At 39.2% G+C, this 23,079-nt stretch overlaps 1 protein-coding gene across 6 annotated transcripts in view; it reads right to left on the bottom strand.

The window, feature by feature from the left end:
- CENPC (centromere protein C) overlaps positions 1-23,079 on the bottom strand; it is a 98,463-nt gene that overhangs the window by 42,025 nt on the left and 33,359 nt on the right. For 3 of the 6 annotated variants that reach the window (XR_016212143.1, XM_089302705.1, XM_008267802.5), the window contains exons 2-8: positions 21,061-21,107; positions 17,337-17,407; positions 16,406-16,500; positions 12,217-12,316; positions 7,359-7,644; positions 5,432-5,644; positions 921-1,534 (exon numbers count right to left, since the gene is read on the bottom strand). Coding sequence is in view for 5 of the 6 variants with exons in the window: in XM_008267802.5 (XP_008266024.1) it covers positions 921-1,534; positions 5,432-5,644; positions 7,359-7,644; positions 12,217-12,316; positions 16,406-16,500; positions 17,337-17,407; positions 21,061-21,107 (1,426 nt within the window). In the remaining variant the exon portion in view is untranslated. Of the gene's footprint in view, positions 1-920; positions 1,535-5,431; positions 5,645-7,358; positions 7,645-12,216; positions 12,317-14,452; positions 14,472-16,405; positions 16,501-17,336; positions 17,408-21,060; positions 21,263-23,079 lie in introns of those variants that run through there. The other 3 variants (XM_089302706.1, XM_089302708.1, XM_089302707.1) reach the window with 3 other exon arrangements.

Raw genomic sequence — 23,079 nt, 5'->3', positions numbered from 1 at the left:
AGACAGAAAAAAACAACTTACCCCAGAAATGGAATGTGGTCATTATCTGTTTGCTTATGAATGCTTCAACTGTAGTTACTATCTGCTTATATGTAACCATTTCAAGTTCTGCTTACTAGCACACGGCAATGGTATTAACCCTTGCCAGACAGCGAATGGCTCATTACGTGTGTAGAAAAAAAACACCATCAGTAACTATGTACACATGATTCCTGTGGCCACCATGTAACACTAGAATATCAATCAAATGGATGCATGTAGCTGTGTAAGGGAGACAAAGAGATTAAAACCATATATAAGAAAATACCCCTCTTTGTTTGGGGCTCAGGCTCTCAGTTAAGAAATTCTACCTGGGCCTTATGCTGGCATAAATAATAAAAGACTACTTCCTGTTAAAAGGCCTTGATGTCTCATCTCTGTATAGGAATCCCACTACAATATGAATTATAAAAGATACAACGACCTACTGAGATACTGGTTAGATAAGTTTTCTATGCCTCCATTTTCATTCTATACAGGCATGTGTATTTATCTGTTTGTCTACAGACCTCACCAGAATGATCTGATTAACAGTGCAAACTGTGTCTTAGTAACGTTTGGGCTTCAGTGCCTAATACAGCACTTTCCCTCAGTTTATATTCTAACAACCCTAAAAAATGTATGATTCTTTATTATTTGTGTTCTGATAACTAACTGCTCACTAGCCTTTCCCTTCACTTTCTGTCTATTAGCTGCTACTTTAGGAACTAAACAAAAACTGGAAATGAATTGCATTTAAAGATAGTCTAGAAAAGAGCCTATTAGGCCTCTGAGGCTCTTTGTAGATTTAGGTTTACTTGGACTACTTGCAAAGGCTAAAGGGATATTTAAAAACAAACAGTGGAAAATTGTTCACAGTTGTATTTAATGCAAACACTTACCAACAGATGGTACCATTTTGGAAATGTGATCATTTCTCATCTCTTCACAGTCTTTCATGTTTCTGCTTGAACTTCTTTGTAACTTGGGTGCAATATGTTTTTTATGTGCATTTATGTTTTCCTCTTTAGATTGTCCCATATGAAGCTGTTCTTCAACTACATTGGCCTTATATTTTTTTTTCTTTTTTTGTTTTACAGTCTTTTTATTTCCAGATGATTTTCCTTTATTCTTGGAATGTGTTTCACATTTTGTAGATCTAGAATTATTGTCCACTTCATCCGTCAAAGCACAACTCATACTTTGTTTTTTGTCATCACAGGGCAGAGATTTCTCTACTGGGTGAGATCCATCCAAATGGTTGTCATGTGTTGAAGTCGTAGGTGATATACTGTGATGTCTTTCTTTTGACTTCTTAACTTGAGGGACTGCAGTGCTCTCAGTGGGGGGTACTGAGCGTTGTTTCAGAGGCCCAACCTTTCTTGGTATGGATATCCAAGAATGACTGGCAAAACTTCTATTTGACTCATCAATTATAAATTCATCTTCTAACAATTTCGGATCATTTGGAGGCGACAAATGAGGTGAAGCAGTTGCTGTATGCCTAACAATGGGACTAAAACAGGATGTTGTTTCAACAGGTCAAATTAAAAAAATTTTAGTTTTGTTTTGCGAAGAAAATAAAATAGTGTATACAGGAAATAAAATTCACATGTCTTTTATTAAAGAACAGTTCACATGTCTCCCCAATTCCCTAAATATTATAAATATCTCCTACTTTTTCAGCTGTGTAAAATCTGATCCCCTCATTTATGATACTAACAGAAATCACAGAAACTTTTAATTGGAAAGAAATTTAGATGTCAACTAATTTGATACTCTCTCCCACCCAATGTATATACTAAAACACTGAAACTCAGATATGTATAATTATAACCCAGATACACTGACTCCTGATCCAAAAATGAATGCTACTACTATATATATCGTATTAAATTATGCTTTTATACATAGACATCTTTGCGGCCTGAATTTCTTCACATCCAAAAATAAAGGTGAAAAATTATTTCCAGAAAATTTTCAAGTCTAATATTTTAAGAAAATACTTCTAAATTATAAGAGAAAGGTGCCAGCACTGTGGCTTAACAGATAAAGCCACCACCTGCAGTGCCAGCATCCTGTATGGCCTCCAGTTCAAGTCCCAGCTTCTCCACTTCCAATCAAGCTCTCTGCTATGGCCTGGGAAAGCAGAAGATGGCACAAGTCCTCGGGCCCCTGCGCCCACAGTGAAAGACCCACAAGACGCTCCTGGCTCCTGACTTCAGAACAGCCTACTTCCGGCCACTGCAGCCATTTGGGGAGTGAAACAGCAGGTTGAAGACTTCTCTCTCTCTCTCTACCTCTGCCTCTCCGTAACTCTGCTTTGCAAATAAATAAATCTTAATACATAAATAAATAAATGAGATAGGGATGGCTTCTTTCTAATTTTTAATGTATATTTACAGGACCTCATACATATTATCATAGACATAGATGTTGAAAGAAGTAAAAACTGCAACTATTACTAAACTGCAATACATAAAAATTAATTCCAAATTTGAATATTTCACACCTGTTTTCACTTATATTTTAATATTATAATAGTGGTATAAAAATGGATATGTCTAGAAAAGTATTATAGATACAAAAGAAACCTAACACCCACAGAAACAGGGAAAAATACAAGACAACTCTTATTACAAAGCAGGCAATGTTACAGAATCTGTTATATAATGAGATGAAATAATTTTTCCCACTCTATTATCTCTTTTCACACTAATCCAAAATTTATTTTTACTAAGAGACAGAAAGCCCAGTGTTGCAAGGAGGATAATATTATTAGACAATTGGACAATCTTAACTATAACTTTTTTTAAAAAGGACTTATTTATTTATTTGAAAAAGTTACACAGAGAAAGAGAGGCAGAGAGAAAGAGGTCTTCCATCCACTGGTTCACTCCCCAGTTGGCCGCAATGGCCAGAGCTGCGCCAATCCAAAGCCAGGAGCTTGCTCCAGGTCTTCCCATGTGGGTGCCGGTACCCAAGGACTTGGGCCATCTTCTACCACTTTCTCAGGCCATAGCAGAAAACTGGATTGGAAGTGGAGCAGCCGGGACCTAAGCCAGCGCCCTCATGGGATGTGGGCACTGCAGGCGGTGGCTTCACCCACTACACCACAGCGCCAATCCCTTAACTATAACCTTATAGTTCATAATCTAACATTAATTCCCATTCCTAAACAAGCATAAAAGCATATATATACATATATATACACACACATACATATATACATTTAGTGAAGTGGAAAATAAATTAAAATGAGTGCATTGGGACTGCACAGCACCTTTCAATTAATTGGGAACGTTTTTTGGAGAAGGAAGAAATTAGTCAAAGGATGGTAATCCGATGAACTCATTTTGCATTTCCCTGCTTTTTATGACAGCAGACATGAGCAAACCCTGTATGAGTGAGACAGGCAGAACCAAACACTCAGGGAAAGGGCCCATGCTGTGGTGTAGCAGGTAAAGCCGCCACCTGTAGTGCTGACATCCCATAGGGGTGCCAGTTCAAGGACTTTGTAGCATTTAAGCTGGATCTTGAAGGACCAATAGGAATTGGTCATGACTTAATGTGAGAGACAATCAGAAGGAAGAACATAAGCAAAATGCCAGAAAGCACCAGCTAGAGTGAATAGCTACACTTGGCTACAACAATTAAATAAAATTAAGTTGAGTCACCAGCTTATCAAGAAAAACTGCAAGGGCTTTCAAAAAGTTCATGGGAGGGCCGGTGTTGTGGCATAGAGGTAAAGCTGCCACTTGCAGTGCCGGCATGCTATATGAGGCGCGGGTTCAAGTCCCAGCTGCTCTACTTCCAATCTAGCTCTCTGCTACGGCCTGGGAAAGCAGCAGAAGATAGATCAAGTCTAGGGGCCCCTGCATCCACGTTGGAGACCCAGAAGAACCTCCAGGTTCCTAGCTTCAGATTGGCCCAGTTCAGGCCATTGCAGTCATTTGGGGAATGCCCTAGTGGATAAGACCTCTCTCTCTCTGCATCTGCCTCTCTGTAACTCTGTTTTTCAAATAAACAAATAAATCTTTTTAAAAAAAAAGTTCATGGGAATATGTATTATGAAAAAACTATACATGGATTTCAAAATTTTTGCATCAAAATAAATACTTTCAATTACATTTTCCATGAGCTATACTTTCCACATATATGTAATTGAAAAAGCAACTATGAAAAAGAGATTTAACAAAAGAGGAAAGTTATTAATTCATTCAATATGTTTCTATAAAATTTCCTAATTCTGTTCACTAATACACTGACAAACACAAAGAAAACTAAACTACTGGGCAAGAGTTTACTTCTTAGTCAACTATGAAAGATACATAAAATAACAAATTATATGAGGCAAAAAAATTATTTAAACAACATCAAAGTGGAACTTGAAAAAACACAGAAACCTAGAATGTATCTTAAATTAAGAAAATGGTGACTGGCAAATGAAAAGGGAAAAAGGCGTGTCAAAGCAAAGATAATTGTAAATGTGTATGAGCTGGTATCTAGGGAGACTGAAGGCTCTAAATATCAGTCAGTAAACCTCAAGCTTATTCTATAGATCACTGACTTTCAATTCTTGTTACCACTAAATTCTATGGAAGTCTAACATGCAACCAGGGTGGAGAATCACTGCACAGATGTTGCACGGCCAATGGAGATTTTTTCAGTGGACAAGAACATACCAAATTTTAGAACTGGGGTCAGCACTGTGGCATAGTGGGTAAAGCTACCGCCAGCCAACACCAGCATGTCATGTGGGTACCAGTTAGTGTCCAGGCTGCTCCACTTCTGACCTAGCTCCCTGCCAATGGCCTGGGAAAAGCAACAGAAGATGGCCCAAGTGTTTGGGCCCCTGCCACCCACACAGAAGACCCAAATGAAGTTCCTGGCACCTGCCTGTCTCAGCCCTGACCATGGCAGCCATATGGGAGTGAATCTGTGGATGGAAGTTTTCTGTCTCTCCCTCTCTCTGTAACTCTGACTTTCAAATAAATAAATAAATAAATTTTAAAAATTATTTAAGACTATCTTTTTAGTGGTACAATCATAAGTAAATAGAAAAAAAAAACAGATTTAAAATCTACAAAAGCAAAATACAGGTATCCTGACATAACTGTGTTTCTAATTACTGCCTTAATTCTTTAAAATCACACGACAGCACTGATTAACAGTAACAACAAGACCTGAATAAACTCATTTTCTTTTCTATCTAACTTACTATCTGTTAAAAGGTGGTTTGGGGGTTGTTTTACTAATAAGAAACTATTCTTTAAAGATGAGGCAAAATTTCAATTAAAATTTGTGTCAATGAAGAAACTTATAATTAAGTTAAATGAAATTAAGAATCCTTGGATATGGCCCAGAGAATAGAAAAGAAAAAATATCTCAAAGCAGTTTCTCAATAACTCACCTTGATTCACTTTTTCTTGTTACAGTTTCTAAAAACAAGGTTGAAAACCTCTTTGTAGCTTGTGGTTGAATTTCAAGTTCCAAACTTTGTATTCTTTTCTGAGACGTTTCTGATTGTTTCCTTTCTTGTCTTTCTGATATTTTATCCTCAACTTCAGATACTTCATTCTCTATTTCTATGTTCTTCAAAATATCTTTATCTTCAAAGTTTAACCTAAAAGGTTAAAAGACAGGCTATAGACTCCCCTACAGTTTGCAGAGTAATCAACATCCCTTAACTACCTTAATAGTGACCCTCGACACTGAGCTTTGACTTAAAATTTATAAATACCAATTTGTAAATTCTTACACAGAATACAGTAGGTAAATTGCTCAGGAAAATTAATTATGTATCAACAGAAACAAAGGAAAGAAAAAAGCGGTTAAATTATACACCAAGCAAATGGGTAGCTTACAGCACTGGTTCTCAGAATGCTCTGTGAACACTGTGGCAGCTCGTACAGCTAAGTCTTAGGATATACTTAACCCATTAGCTGCAGGAATACACAGGACTCTGGGCTGTACTCATTGTAGAGATTTCCAATAACAAAAGAAATTGAACAAGCTACTTTGTTTCAAACGCCAAAGAAATGGAATTGGGTTTAGTCTAACTCATCCTCAATAATACAAGAGATCTGACATATACCTGTGGGGAGCAACTCGGACTAGACTAAGTTACTGGAATTAAGACTTATTCTATGCATCTGCTCTCCCACAATATGGCGCTGGGAGAGGAGTAAACAACTTTTACACAGCTGCCTCCAGTTCGACCAGTAACCTGCAGGAGCTGATCCTGCTCCTGATTGGAGGAGAGCAGCGTACTCGGCGTGTGGGTAGCAGAGTTGGGATTGGTGGAAGAGGACTATAAAAGAAGAGAGAGACAACATGCACCAGGAACATCTAAGCAGCCCCCGAGAGAGCCGGCCGGCGGTGTGCCGCTCCCCCGCGGAAGTGGGGAAAGTGGCAGGGGGAACCGCCCTTCCACGGAGGTGGAAGGGTCGGCAGCCAACCCGGGAGGGACCAGCAGCAAACCCGGGGAGGGCCGAGCAGACAAAAGAACAGCGCAGGGTCCTGTGTCGTTCCTCCGCGAAGAGGGGGAGCGACATATACCTACCCTTGCAATTACAAATAAGAGAATAAACAAGTGGGCCAGCATTGCACAGCCTCTGCCTGTGATGTTGGATCCCATATCAGAGCACCCGTTTGAGTCCTGGTTGCTTCACTTCCAATTCAGCTCCCTGCTAATGTGCCTGAAAAAAGCAGCAGCAGATGGCCCAAGTACTTTGGTCCCTGTCACCCATGTGGGAGACTCAGTAGAGTTCCTAGCTCCTGGCTTCGGTCTGGCCCAATCCTGACCATCACAGCCATTTGGGGAGTGAACCAACAAATGGAGGTTCTCTTTTTCCCTGTATCTGCCTCTCTCTGTTACTCTGCCTTTCAAATAAAAATATTAAAAAAAGAGAGAATATACAAGTGTTTCTTATAGGAAGTTGCAGATAACTTACTATCAGAAAGAAAACATATTTTAAAGATTTGTTTATTTCATTTGAAAGGCAGAGTTACAGAGACAGAGGGGGAGAGAGAGAGAAAGAGATGACAGAGAGATCTTCCATTTGCATTCACTCCTCAAATAACCGCAACAGCCAGAGCCATGCCAGGCCGAAATCAGGAGCAAGGAGCTTCTTCCAGATTTCCCAAGTGGGTAGAGGGGGCCAAGGACTTGGCCATCCTCCACTGCTTTCCCAGGCACATTAATAGGGAGCCAGATCAACAGTGGAACAGCTGGGACTTGAATCAGTGCCCATTGAGATGCCAGTCACAGACTGTGGCTTTACCTGCTATGCCACAGTGCTGGCCCCACAAGTGATATTGTTCAATTTAAAAATTACCTTTTTTTGGTTTTCAAAGAAATCTCTGTACTTGAAGACAGCATATTTTCTGAATTTTCAAAAATATATGTCTCCCTCTTTTGGGCAACAGATGGAATAGCATTTTGTGATGTAGATGTTTTTGCACTCAAAACAACAGAAGGCGAGCCAACAGATAAGTAAAATTCTTCATCAGATTCACTCTCATAATCATCTAGTTTTCTACTGGATATTTTTTTCGAGTCCGGTGTATTTCGAGAACCAACATCAGTTGCCAGACTTTTCTGATGAACTTCATAAGCCTGAACTAGAAGAAAATTATATGAAAATTCTTGTAATTAAAAAACAGCATTAGAGTCAAATGCACTTCTCAAATTTCAGGATTAATTTAACTAGAAATACTTCACAGAAGACTAATAGGTCACTGGGTTTAGAATCAGGGCTCTATGATTAAAGTATATAAACAGTTTAGAAGTGTTATTTTATGGAATTTATGAACTGAAACATATTTTTGGTCCATACTATTTTTTTTTTTTTTGACAGGCAGAGTGGACAGTGAGAGAGAGAGACAGAGAGAAAGGTCTTCCTTTGCCGTTGGTTCACCCTCCAATGGCCGCCACGGCTGGTGCGCTGCGGCCGGCGCACCGCACTGATCTGATGGCAGGAGCCAGGTGCTTCTCCTGGTCTCCCATGGGGTGCAGGGCCCAAGCACTTGGGCCATCCTCCACTGCACTCCCTGGCCACAGCAGAGAGCTGGACTGGAAGCGGGGTAACCAGAACAGAATCCGGTGCTGCGACCGGAACTAGAACCCGGTGTGCCAGCGCCGCTAGGTGGAGGATTAGCCTAGTGAGCCACGGCGCCGGCCGGTCCATACTATTTTAAGTTTTAAAATAAATCCTCAAACATGGAAAATCTGCAAGTTTACAGTCTTGAGATGTGACTAAATCTATCTACAGCTAAAATAATGAAGTAACCTAAAGAAATCAAGAGATGCTTTTAAGAGTTGTTAAGCTAAGATGGCTAGATGAGCATATATTTGTCACACATAAAGATAAAACAGGCACAAATATGTGTAACAACACATATATATATGTATATGTAATATATATGCACATATACACATCCAAATATTTATACAAACAGAATATATATTTTTTATATATATTCTTTAACCCTCAACCTTCAAAAATCAAAGAAAAAGAATGGTTCGGTAATATTTCTACTAATTCCTTTTTTATTTTAATTGTTATTTATTTATTTATTTATTGACAGGCAGATTTAGACAGTGAGAGAGAGAGAGAGAGACAGAGAGAAAGGCCTTCCTTTCCGTTGGTTCACCCCCCTAAATGCCCACTACAGTTGGCGCGCTGCGCCGTTCTGAAGCCAGGAGCCAGGTGCTTCCTCCTGGTCTCCCATGCAGGTACAGGGCCCAAGCACTTGGGCCATCTTCCACTGCCTTCCCGGGCCACAGCAGAGAGCTGGACTGGAAGAGGAGCAACCAGGACAGGATCCAGCTCCCCGACCGGGACTAGAACCCAGGGTGCCAGCACCGCAGGCGGAGAATTAGCCTAGTGAGCCGTGGCACCGGCCCTACTAATTCCCTTTTTAAAAAGCATGACTAAGTATTTTAAAATACATCCAAAAGGGCTTGGATGTAAACCCAAAAGGTTTTAGAATGTGATAGTATTTCCTAGCTTTTCTCTCTAAATACAACAAAATTTCTTGAAAATTATCCATCAGTAACCACAGAAGAATTCTGCAAACTGGAAGGAAGAAAGTGAACAAATTAGAAATCTCAAGACTTAAAGAACAACAATGTGAGTCTCTCCTATATACTCCCATTGTGGGCACTGGAGAGGCCTACAGTTTGGATCCACCAATAGGCAAAAGGTGAACAAGGGAAACCCAACAAAGTTCAAAACTGTAGAACCTTATCCCCAACTCTACAACATGGGCTACAGGGCACTGTAGTGACAGAGCAACAGAACCCTGGACAGTACCTTGGGACAGCAATAGTAGATGAGCAAAGCCACAGAGCAACCCAGTCCCCGCTCCACCAAGAAGAGATGGCAGGTGCTATAGCCAAGGGATCACAGGCTAAAGGAGATAATTCCTACAGGTAGTACTGGTATCCCAGGCCATCCCAGTTCCCACTCCACAGCCAGAGCACCAGTGGACAGTCTATAATCTGAAGCAAGAATAGCTTAAGAGAATCCAGCATTCCCTGTCCTCCACGTAGTGATAGAAGGAATCCTAGGCCCACCAGCTTCTGACCAGAATTTCCCATGGGTAAGCAAGCATATCAGGAGGCTCAGAAAAACACCTGTACCCACCCGAGACCGCTCTGACAGGAACTGAGCTAGAATCCTAGTGGCATCAGAAAACAAGCAGACCAAAATACCACTGCTACGAAAAAAACATGTGTCACAGAGGCAGGGCAGAACCTATGTTAGCCAAAATAGGGAAATTATGTGTTATAACAAAAGTGACTGAAAAATGATCAAGAATCTCCTAACACAATAATCAAAATATTCAGTATACAACCAAAATGACTCCTCATGCCAAAATACGCATTTCAAACAAGAAAGTAAGATCAATAGACACAAACCAACAAAAATCAATCAGATGTTGGAATTATTTAGTAACACTTTAAGACAGACATCATAAAATGCTTTAAGAATTAATTATAAGTTCTCTTGTAAGAAATGAAAAAGAAGCTCTCAAAGAAACAGGAGTATATAAAAACAAGAAAACAGAGAAACAGGAATATGATATTGAACAAATCAATTCCATAATGAGTTAGCACTTCACACTCATTAGGATAGCTATTGTAAAAAAAAATAATAATAACAACTGTGCATGATGGATAGACCATAAAATGATACTATAAAAATAGTGTGGATGGGGCCACTGCCTGTGGTGCCGGCATCCCATACGGGCACTAGTTCAAGTCCCAGCTGCTCCACTTTCAATCCAGCTCCCTTCTAATGTGCCTGGAAAAGCAACAGAAGATGGCCTAAGTGCTTGGGGCCCTGCACTCACGTGGGAGACCCAGAAGAAGCTCCTGGCTCCTGCCTTCAGATCAGCCTAGCTCCGGCCATTGCGGCCATTAGGGTAGTGAACCAGCAGATGGAAGATTTCTCTCTCTCCGTCTATCCCTCTCTCTCTATAACTATACCTTTCAAATAAATTAATTAAAATAAATTAAAAAAATATATTATGGTGGAACTTAAAACTCAAAATAGACTTACCATATGATCCAGCAATTCATGTTTCAAGTATTGAACTAAAAAATGGGACTCAAAGACACACTTCTACACCAATATTTAGAGCAGCATTATTCACAACAAAAAGGTAGAAACAACCAAGTACTCCTTAAAAGATGAATGAATGCAGGGCTGGCGCTGTGGCATAGTGGGTAAAGACGCCGCCTGCAGTGCCAGCATCCCATATGAGTGCTGGTTTGAGTCCCAGCTGCTCTACTTCTGATCTAGTTCTCTGCTATGGCCTGGGAAAGTAGTGGAGGATGGTCCAAGTCCTTGGGCCCCTGCACCCGAGACTGGGAAGAAGCTCCTGGCTCCTGGCTTTGGATCAGCGCAACTCTGGCTACTGCAGCCATCTGGAGAGTGAACCAGCAGATGGAAGACCTCCCTCTCCCTCTCCCTCTCCCTCTCTCTGCCTCTCCGTAACTCTGTTTTTTAAATAAATAAATTTTTTTTTAAAAAAGTATATTTGAGTTTCTTAAAAAAACATTAATTGAACCAATAAAAATATATAATGCTAGTTTATAAAATAAAAGGTACTCTCTTACATTGCTAATGTGAAAGAAAATGTTAACAGCCACACACAGACACAGATTCACCCACATACATGCTTATTTTTTTCACTTATGAACACCAACACAGGTATGGAAGGATTTGAAGGTTAACTCAGCAGATTGATGGAAGTAATAATTATTTTTCTTTTAAATATTTCAATCTGTTATCACATATGGAGTGGTAATCTTTTTAACTTGAAAAATGGAAGCAAACTTTAAAAAGCAGCAGCACGTATCACTTACTAAAGGAAACATAGCAAAAGAAAAATGCACTGATCACAGACTTGAAAATCAAAGGAATTTTACCTATTACTCAATTTTTCCTATATTGACTCCGATGTTGCATTGCATTTGGCATTTCTTTTTAATGATTTTCTTTATTCGTTTGTGTGAAAGGGAGAAAAACAGAGACAGAGAAGACAGAGAGAGATGTTCCATTGCTGGTTCACTCCCAAATGCCTACAGGTCAGAGCCAAGAACCCAAAACTCCACATAGGTCTCCCATGTAGGTAGCAGGATCCAAGTACTTGAACCATCACCTGCTGCCTCCCAGTGTGCACATCAGCAGGAAGCTGGAATTGGACACAGAGCCTGGACTCAAACCCAGAAACTTCCACATGGGAGGCAGGTATCCCAAGCAGTGTTTTAGTTGCTGTGCCAAATGCCTGCCCCACCTTTGGCATTTCTTTTTTTTTTTTTTAATATTTATTTATTTGAAAAGTCAGAGTTAGAGACAGAGACAGAGACAGATCTTCCAGTCCACTGGTTCACTGCTCAGATAGCTGGAATGGCCAGGGCTGGGCCAGGCCGAAGCTTCTTCCCAGTCTCCCATGTGGGTAACAGGGGCTCAGGCATTTGGGCCACCTTTCACTGCTTTTCCCAGGCTTATTACCAGGGAGCTAGATCAGAAGTAGAACAGCCAGGACACAAAGTGGTGCCCAAATTGAACGCCAGTGTTGCAGGAGGTAGTGTTACACACTTACAAAACCACCCCCCACCTTTGGAATTTCTAACTTCTGAAATATATTTAGGCAAGTCACACCCACGGGGATGCCACCAACCTGATCTGTTGGAAGTTTTACTTGGTTCCTCAAAGCATGGCAAAAAGTCTTCTTTCTTCTTTGAAGAAACTGGAACTGATTTTGGACATGATTTTTGAATCTGAGCATAGAAGAAATACAACATTAGATCTACTTTCACTAAATTACCAATTCTGATGAAACACACTTGCTTTTAAAATAGAAAAAAAAGAAGTGTTTAAAAAGAATAAACCAGCTGGTAGAGTTGTATATTCAAGTAACTTCTGACAGGAGACTGAATAAATTATGATAGAGTCATATAACACATATAACAGTCAAACTAAACCACAGTAGCATGAATAAACAACTACATTAACCAAACACTAGCGCGTTGCAGAATTACATAATAAAACCACTGATGTGAAGCTCAAAATAGATGCAAGGACAGGTCAATCTGATCTTTAGAGATTCTCTATATAGAAGGGTAATATAGCAGACCTGCTCATTTAAAGAGCCAGCTTACAGGACCAGACCTTGGTTGACACATCTGCTGACGTGGCTTTTAGAATGTGCAGACAGAAGAAGAAAAACAGGTTCAGAAAAGGGCACACACCAATCTTCAGAGGTATTTGTATTTCTCCACTGAGTGACAGGTACACGAGTGTTCACAAGTGTAAGGTAATATTTTTTAACTTTATGTGCATTATATCTGTAAATTTGTCATGTTTCAAGCCATAAATTTAATATTTAATCATTTCATCTCAAATATGCATATTCTAGGGATTCAGTTTATAAAATGTACAAAGAAAAGCATGAACAAACATGTTCACTGCATCACTATGACGATAAATGTATAGAAACCTAAAAAACTACCAATAGGAGAATGAATAATGGAGCCACTTCCCTGTTGTTCAGTAGACACACTTTGGTACTCAATTCCACAAAACAAAACAAAAGCAGGCTTTCACTTAATCTGTGCTTCCTCTTGAAACCTCATTAAGGGGTCTTAATAATTTATAAACCCTGAAGAAGAGAAAGAAAGGAAGTAGACGGATGTCAACAAATTCCAAAAGCAGATTAGTAGTAACTAATCAGCTCAAGACCGGAAACATGCAGACAATGAAGAAAGCCCAGAAGCACAGACTATGTTTATGGAGAAACTCATAAAGACCAGTAATTGAAGATACAAGTTGTCTCTAAAAGAAGGGGTGCCTGCGGGCCTGCCAACAGAAGGGTTATTACAAGCATAGGTAGAAAGTGGTGAAATCAAAGAGCCCATAACCTCAAATTACATGTTTACTATCTTGAGTTTCAGCATCAGAGATAATGTGAATTCAGCACCAAGTGAGAGTAAAGGTAATGCAGTGAGAACAGATATTAAGTGGGAGCACCCATACTGCACCTTCCCTGTTGCCCTACCAGGCTGAGAACACTTACAGTGAGAATCAAGACCCACTTCTCTCCACCCCAGTCAAGACAGATGTCTTTGTCAGAAAAACTTCCCAGGCCGGGAGACGAAAAAAATCTACAGATACTAACACCTAGACATTCACAATTAAATGGCCCAGATTTATTACATCGCAGGAAATTCATCAAACTACAAATTTTACCATGGAAATAGAACTTCCACCCCTAAATAGGAAAATGTAGCTAAATATTAATAGACACTTGACAAAAGGTAAAATGTGAAGTAAACAAAAATGGTACTGATAGGAATAGAAACTGGAAGAACAAATCTTAATAAAAAGAGAGGAACCTAAGAGAAATGAATATATTGAAATCACAGATCACTCAAGACAAAAGTCAAGATACTAAAAGCTTGCAAAGAGGAAAAAATAGTCACTCATAAATAAAAAATCAAGGCATCAACACAGCATTTTCAATGACAGAGAAAGTAAAACAAAGTAAGGCAATGTCTTAAAAAGTCTATGAGGCATAGTGTTTGGCCTCTCAGTCAAGACACCAGATGGGATACCTGCATCCCACATCATGGTGCCCGGGTTCAAGTCCCAGCTCTACTCCTACTAATGTACACCCTGGAAAGCAGCAGCTAATAGCTCAACTAGTTGGGTCCCTGTCACCCATACGGAATACCTAGATTGGATTCCAGACTTCTGGTTCCAGGCTTTGGACTGGCCCTGTCCAACATGGGCACTTGGAGAATGAACCAGACAATGGAAGATTTCTGAGTATCTCTAATTATCTTTCCACCTCTCAAATAAGTTATTTTTCAAAACTTTTTGAGAAAATAATTTCTAACTTAGAATTCTGTACCCACCCAAATTATCCATCAAGAGGGTAAAATCAAGGTATTTTCATACTTGTAAGGTTTTAATTCTCAGGAATCTAAAGAAGAGACCAAGAAAAAGGAATACTTATGATTCAAGAAGTATAACGTGCAATTCACAAAAGCAAAAAGATTTTGTAGATCACATAGTATTATCTCTGTGACAAGCCTTAAAGTAGACAGATGAAGAAAAAAAATAATCTAAGAAAGGTATCTCCAGAAAAAAAAACTGAAAATGATTAATTACTTGAAGTATCTGCTTATACTTAGAAGACATTTATGGAGCCGGCACCATGACACAGTAGGTTAATCCTCTGCCTGCGGCGCCAGCATCCCATGTGAGCACCGGTTCTAGTACCGCCTGTTCCTCTTCCAATCCAGCTCTCTGCTATGGCCTGGGAAAGCAATAGAGGATGGCTTCAGATCCACACAGCTCTGGCCGTTGCAGCCATTTGGGGAGTGAACCAACAGAAGGAAGACCTTTCTCTCTGTCTCTCCCTCTCACTCTGTAACTCTACCTCTCAAATAAATAAAAGATCTTTAAAAACAAAAAAAGAAGACAATTATACTTTTGTCACAGATACTCATAATGAATCAGTCACAGGTGCTCAGAAGGTCAAAAAATGGAAAAACCAAGAAAATTAAATCAAGAAAAAAACAGCTATAAAAATAATTATAAACAAAAAATAACTACATGAAGAAAATTTAGCCTCTAGTATTCTACAGTGTATACTTAGTCTTAATAGTTTAAAAAATAAATACTGTCTTACCAAAATTATAGCATAAAGTGCTAAAAAGTAGAAGTGCATATGTTCTGGTAGAAAGCAAGAGTGTAATGACAAACACAGCTTAAACTTCCATAAACAATAATGGTATAAATACTAGAGGCAAAATATCTAGAAGAAATAGCTAAGAGTCAAGAAATCAGAACTGGAGAGTATCTAGTGTTTATATCCTAATATGATTTGAGCAACTATGTAAATATCTATACAGATAATGCCATTGATCTTGAGAATTAAAAAGAAAAATTTGCAAAATGATGGGAAAGAGAATAAAATAGTAGAATCAGTAGATTAATTTTTTTGAAAATGCTAATGATGAAGTATGACCTCTGACAAAAAAATTGTGTAAATGAGCAATATATTGAAAAAAAGAAAGAAACCTATTACATACTATCCAGAAGAGGAACCTCTAGCATAATCCTCAAAGCCCTACAGAACATTTTAAGAAAAAAAATACTCATGAACACATATGGAAATACATAAATATATATTAGCAAATCTGATCAGAAGATCTGATTTATGGTCAAGTCAGTTCATACCAAGAAACATAAAGTTGACTTTATAAAAAATCCATGTAATTTGTCACACTACCAAAGGCCTTTTAATTCTGAAAAAAAAAACAGCTATGTCTTCATTCCTTGGAATCAAACACTATATGTTTAAAATGTTGATTATTTATAAGTTTTTAGTAAATGTTACTTCTAGGACCACATAATTTTTCTGATTAGTACTGTGTTTTTGAATAATCTATCTTGGATGATTAGCTTTAAAAACTGTAAATAAATATGTATAGTTGTCATGCTATCCTCTTAAGACATAATCAACAAAAGATTAATTTCGCTGGATAGCAACAGAATGCCTGCAATTTTCAAAAAATAATCAGATTTGTAAATCTGTTCTGGAACTTCAATAATTGCTCACTTTTCTAAAAACAAAATTAGATATTATTTTAGGAGAAATGATCAAATGATTTTTATAATTCCTAGACTCTCAATTTCAAACACAAAATGTATCAAATCATAATTTGTAAATACTGTCTCAAATTTTATAGAAAATGAATAGGATTACAGAATTTCCTTTCAGATTTACAAACTAAAATGTTCATAGTATATTAACCACTTCTTTCATTAAATTATTATACCAGTTCTTCTTTTGGACTTACCTCTTTGCCTGGTGACTGAAAACAACTGTCTTTTACTTTGGGTGTTGAACAAAGCACTGATTTTGTAGAATTTGTGCTAAAGTCATTAGCAAGACCTAGAAGAAATTTATGAAACATAGTATAATATCTATTGGCTTTCATTAAAAGTAGTTCTATATGACACTTGAAAAAGTGGCTGTTGCCTCTTTAAACACAATTAGCTTAAATAAAGTACAATACTCAACTATTCAAATGCTCCTGAAAGGTATCAAAAACTGAGAAAGGCAAACAAGACTCCTCAAGAAGTATGTGCCAGCTCTTTGCTCAGAGCTTGTACAAAGAGGTATCTTTCCACTAACAATGGGCAATTTACAAAGAACAGAAATTTGTACCTTAAAATCGTGAAGGCTGGTAAGTCATGGAGATTTAACTGGTGAGGCAGCAGGCAGAAGGGCAAGACAGCATGCCAGAGATCAAGATTAAATTACTAACCTCAAGCCTTTTGTAATCAGCATTCATTCATTCATGACGGTACAGCTCTCACAATCTAATCACCTGTCAAAGGTCTCACCTCTTAACACAGCTGCATTAGGGATTAAGGGTCCCAACATGTTTTCGAGACTAACTCAAACCATAATATCTACCATCTATCCTTATTTCTTATGGTTTGCCTATTCTTACTCCAATACTTTCTGATGCTCACTTGAAAAGTTTTTGCTATAATTCATAACTTCCTTAGAATGGGATGTAAATCACCAGATATGGGGATGAAAATTGTCATTTTTGTCAACATTATCCTAAGTATATCAGGAATACATGAGGGATTGCATATGTACTCAAAATTCTGAATATATATTTAAATGCTAGAAACATGTTTGCTACATTTATTAGGACAAATTTATATTTTTATCCATTGCAACTGTCAGAATTTCATCTAGAAATAAAACCTTACTTCTTTCTTCAAAACAGTCTTGTAAGAATTCCAACATGTTCTGGCCTTGTTCTTTATTAATATTACGTGCCCTAATAAGACACAAAAAAGAGACAATGTAACATATTATTTCTAGAACATACTTGTTATTTGTTATTATTTAATTGAAAATTCTTATCATTATTATAAAACTGTTAATAGGAAAATATTTCTACTATTTGAAGATAAAACAAGTACTTGAGGGTATGTCATTATCTACATAAACAATTATATTCCTTAGTTAAACATTCATGTCTAAAGCTGTTTTAGACTACTACTGTATGTCAACAAGCACATAAATGTTTTTGAATGAATCCAATCAGTCCTTCAAAGACTTTACAGTCACAAGTACCAACATTTTCATATTCCTCCCTACAAGTTCCCAACTGTTCCTTTAATTCAATATATCTTACCAGTTCATGAACCAGTACAAATTTTTAAATTACAAATTATGTTGAGGGGCAGGCTTTGTGACTTAGTGTGTTAAGCTGCCGCTTGCAATGCTGGCATCCCATGAGCACTGGGTTGAATCCTAGCTGCTTCACTTCCCATCCAGCTCCCTGATAATGCACCTGGGAAAGCAGTGGAAGATGGCCCAAGTATCTGGGACTCTGCCACCCACGCACAAGGGAGATCTGGATGGAGTTCCTGGCTCCTGGCTTTGTACAAACACACATAATTGGTCCAAATAAATTTAATCAGATTTTCTAGGGTGATTCAGATGAGTCTCATGTGCAAATCTGGTTAATAACCACTAATGAATCATATTCCCTTACTTTGCAAATAGGAAAACTGAAATCCAGTTAGATCAAATGACTTGCCAAAGTTTGAAAACCTTATTACTATTAATAAAAGAGCTTGTAATAGCATATAGGTCACTGCTGAAAATTCTGGCCTTGAAACTACGCTAGAATACCATATATAATAGATATACACTGTACAACTACAAATAAAGGCAGGCTATCCCCTATTTCACAGATGAAACCAACACAGATCAGATGACTTGCTAAAGAATATAATGCAGTCACTATCAGAACACAGGTCACCAATACATAGTCTGCATGTAGTGTCAGATAGGAAGTTCAGCTGAAACAGTGTGGATACAAATTTTTGGCAGTCAAGTGACTGAATACAGGAGAGAAAGTCATTTATAGTCACCAAATCCTATAGCTTTTTCAAAATTTTTCCAATGGTCTGACATTGGGGTACAGCAGGTTAAGTCACTGTTTTTGAAGCCAGCACCCCATATCAGAATGCCAGTATGAGTCCCAGCCACTCCACTTCCAATCCTGATCTCTGCTAATGTACCCGGGAAAGCAGTGGATGATGGCCTAAGTACTTAAGCCCCTGCCACCCACACGGGAGACCTGAATGGTGTCCCAGTCTTCTGGTTCCAGCCTGGCCAGGTCCTGGACATTGCAGCCATTTGGGGGAGTGAACCACCAGAAAAATCTCCCTCTCTTGGTCTTCCAAATAAGTAAATAAGCAAACAAATCTTTTTTTTTTAAGATTTATTTATTTGAGAGAGTTATAGACAGAGAAAGGGAGACACAGGTCTTCCATCCACTGGTTTACTCCCAAATGGCTACAATGGCCAGAGCTGGGTTGAGCCAAAGCCAGGAGCCAGGAGCTTCTTTAGGGTCTCTCACATCGGTGCAGGGGCCCAAGCACTTGGGTCAGCTTCCACTGCTTTCCCAGGCCATTAGCAGGGAGCTGGATCAGAAGTGGAACAGACAGACTCAAACCAGCGCCCATGCCAGAGCCACAGGCAGAGGCTTAACCCACTATGCCACTGCATCAGCCCCAATAAAGAAATCTTTTTCCTCTAATTCACTTCTTCCTCCCCCTTTTCCTTACTACCTTAATGTAAAAGCACCCTCACTATACCTAGATTACTACAACCCCTGCATTAAGCTACCCTACAAATATCAATCTATGCTTCGTTTTGTTAAACTGTGTGTGTTTTTACACATAGTAGGCAAAGGGGATTTAAAACAGCTGATTCAAGCCTTTAATAGATGACTAAAGCCTAACATACCCATTTTCTGGATCTACGCCATTCATAACCTCTGTTCTCCACTTGTACCCTCTGAAATTAGGTCTGTCTGACAAACCATTATATGTGTGTGTGTGTGTATATAAATATATATATAAATAAAGGGGGGCTGGCGTTGTGGTGCAGCGGGTTAACACCCTGGCCTGAAGCGCTGGCATCCCATATGGGTGCCGGTTCAAGTTCCAGCTGCTCTGCTTCCGATCCAGCTCTCTCCTATGGCCTGGGAAAGCAGTAGAAGATGCCCTAAGTCCTTGGGCCTCTGCACCCGCACAGGAGACCTGGAAGAAGTTCCTGGCTCCTGGCTTCGGATCGGTGCAGTTCCGGCCACTGCAGCCAATTGGGGAGTGAACAATTGGATGCAAGACCACCCCTCCCCTCTGCCTCTCCTCTCTCTGTGTAACTGTGACTTTAAAATAAATAAATAAATCTTTAAAAAAATTAAATAAGTAAACAAAGGAACTCTGGTTCCTTTGTTTATAACACTTTCTGTGTCTGGAATGTACTTTACCTTATTCTTTACCTATCTAGTCAATATTCACATAGGTTATGTTACAACTTTTAAAGCTTTTCTTAATAACAATATCCCAGTCCCTTCCTAATGTCTTTCTTGGCTACCTATATGCAAATTAATGCCTAATTATATATAGGCCTACTCTCTATGATGTGCAAGATAGGCCTCTGTTATTATATTATTACAAATAATACTTTTGTTCATTAAATTATTTTGCAAATGTACATATACATTCCCATAGGAATGTAAGCTCCTTATAGGAAAACAAAAAAACATATTTCTATGCTCCACTAGCTCTAGCAAAATCAAGGCTCAATGAACATTCGGTTTTTGTTAATAACATCTTCACTTTAAAAAGCATGCTGTTTGAGGCCAGCACCGTGGCTCACTTGGTTAATCCTCCTCCTGCAGTGCCAGCATCCCATATGGGCGTCAGTTCTAGTCCCGGTTGCTGCTCTTCCAGTCCAGCTCTCTGCTGTGGCCCAGGAGGGCAGTGGAGAATGGCCCAAGTGCTTGGGCCCCTGCACCCTCATGGGAGACCAGGAAGAAGCACCTGGCTCCTGGCTTCGGATCAGTGCAGCACCAGCCGTAGCGGCCATTTGGGGTGTGAACCAACGGAAAAGGAAGACCTTTCTCTCTGTCTTTCTCTCTCACTGTCTATAACTATACCTGTTTAAAAAAAAAAAAAAAGCATGATGTTTACACTAACATTATTAAATATTTAGAGATTTTACAACTAAAGGAAGAACCAAAGCAACCCAAATAAGTACCCAGCAAATAAATGACATCATGCACAATTTTTCATTTTTCCTACTGAAAATAAGCTACATCTGTATAATATTGCCATTCAATCCATTCAACACAGTGTTTTCCCCATGGATGTCATTTAGTCAGAACTGAGTTTCCTCTTTCTAGTCCACCACTTTGACACGTAAATTTCTTTTCTCCCTGCCACTAAGCCATTATATTCCTTGTGTTGTTATTTTTATTAGAATAAAGCAACTAAGATGTCTATACTTAATAAGTGGACATGGATATTACTACTTTAGTCATAACTTATAATTTTCCTTTCTTTATTTAAAATCTACTTTCTGATGATGGGTACAGAAATCATCTTAAAAGCTAAGTCTATAAATCACCTGGAAGGCCGGCAAAATCTTCGTCTGTAGTCATTTTTGAGATGATCCTGAAAGAAAAGTTCATCATCAATTTGATCTTTTTGTTTAAAATATAATGAGGTATCACTTATCTTCAAAGTAATTCCACCCCAATAAGGGTATGCCAGAAAATTTCAGTTCTTCATTTATTCACGAAGCATTTGTTAACTGCCTGGCATAAACACTACAAAAGGAAATTCATTTGGATCAAGTAAGTAAAAGAGAACCATACTTTCTATCTACTGTTTTTAAAAACTTCATGTATATGAGGGTACTTCAAAAGAGTTCATGGAAAATAAAATTAAAGATAAGTTAACTGACTTTGGTACAAAATACTTTTAAGTTCATACAGTTTTTCATAATATGTATATCCCACACACTTTGTGAAATACCCTTGTACTACTTCCAGTTCCACCCAAAGTCCATTCCATTTTATTCCTCCTCTTCTTCCACCTGCTCCCATACTTTTTCCACCATCAAAAACCTAACTTTCAGGTCATCCAAAATCCAGGCTGGCTAACTAATATCTCCTGATATCCCTTCCCTGAAGGAAGTGCCCACTAAATATAAAATGCAGAACTAAAACAGCACCAAACAACAGTGAAAAAAGAAGGAAAGAGAGGACTACATGGGGAGAAATTTAACAAACTTCTGGAAGACTGAAAAGAGATAAAGCATGATAACTGATAAAACAGAATAACATTAGTAGCAGCCCAAAGTAAGCTCAGGCAATATTGCACTAAATGATGATGGAAGCTGATCTACCCAGGAGAAAGCCATAACCATGTAGTACTGGGAAACCTGAGATCTGAGGGATGCAAGGAGTGACAAAAAGGAGTAACAGACAACTGGAAAAAAATCTCTACCCAGAACAGTAGGCCATTCTTCCCCTAGCCTCAAAAACAGAGCCTCCAGAAGCACTCTAGCGCTACTGACCAGAATCTCCCTCCCTCTCTGACACTCTGCCTTACAAATAAATTTTTTTTTAAAAAAGTGGGTTTTATTCATCTAAGCTCTTAGATCTAGCTTTTTTTTTTTCCTTTTTTTGTTGTTGTTGTTGTTGACAGGCAGAGTGGACAGTGAGAGAGACAGAGAGAAAGGTCTTCCTTTTTGCCATTGGTTCACCCTCCAGTGGCCACCGCGACCAGCGCACCGCGCTGATCCAATGGCAGGAGGCAGGTGCTTCTCCTGGTCTCCCATGGGGTGCAGGGCCCAAGCACTTGGGCCATCCTCCACTGCACTCCCTGGCCACAGCAGAGAGCTGGCCTGGAAGAGGGGCAACCGGGACAGAATCCGGCGTCCCGACCGGGACTAGAACCCGGTGTGCCGGCGCCGCAGGCGGAGGATTAGCCTAGTGAGCCACGGCGCCGCCGGCCCTTACAAATAAATTTTAAAAGCTAGAGAAGGTGGGGTCGGCCTGTGCCGCAACAGGTTAAAGCCCCGGCTTGCAGCACCAGCATCCCATATGGGCGCTGGTCCATGTCCCCGCTACTCCACTTCCGATCCAGCACCCTGCTAATGTGCCTGAGGAAGCAGTGGAAGACGGTCAAGTCCTTGGGCCCCTGCACCCATGTGGGAGACCCAGAGGAAACTCCTGCTTGGTTCCAGATCTGTCAGCTCAAAGCTCTAGCAGTTGCAGCCACTTGGGGAGTGAACTAGTGGGTGGAAGACCTCTCTTTCTCTCTCTCTCTGTAACTCTTTCAAATAAATAAAATACATTTAAAAAGAAAAGTTGGAACAGTAAAATTTTCATTGAAAATAAACTTAGCAAGCTCACAAATAGCAATTTCAATTTATCTTTCAGTGGACTTAAACTTGAATTTCTTTTCACTGTCAGATTATGATTCTTTTTTTTAATAACTTTTTTTTTTTTTGACAGGCAGAATGGAGAGTGAGAGAGAGACAGAGAGAAAGGTCTTCCTTTTGCCGTTGGTTCACCCTCCAATGGCCGCCACGGCCGGCGCCGCACCGATCCGAAGCCAGGAGCCAGGTGCTTCTCCT

Source organism: Oryctolagus cuniculus, chromosome 8 (genome assembly GCF_051225735.1).
Source record: "Oryctolagus cuniculus isolate XC-2025 breed Fujian yellow rabbit chromosome 8, ASM5122573v1, whole genome shotgun sequence".
NCBI lineage: Eukaryota > Metazoa > Chordata > Mammalia > Lagomorpha > Leporidae > Oryctolagus > Oryctolagus cuniculus.
This window is presented reverse-complemented; position numbering and strand designations above follow the sequence as displayed.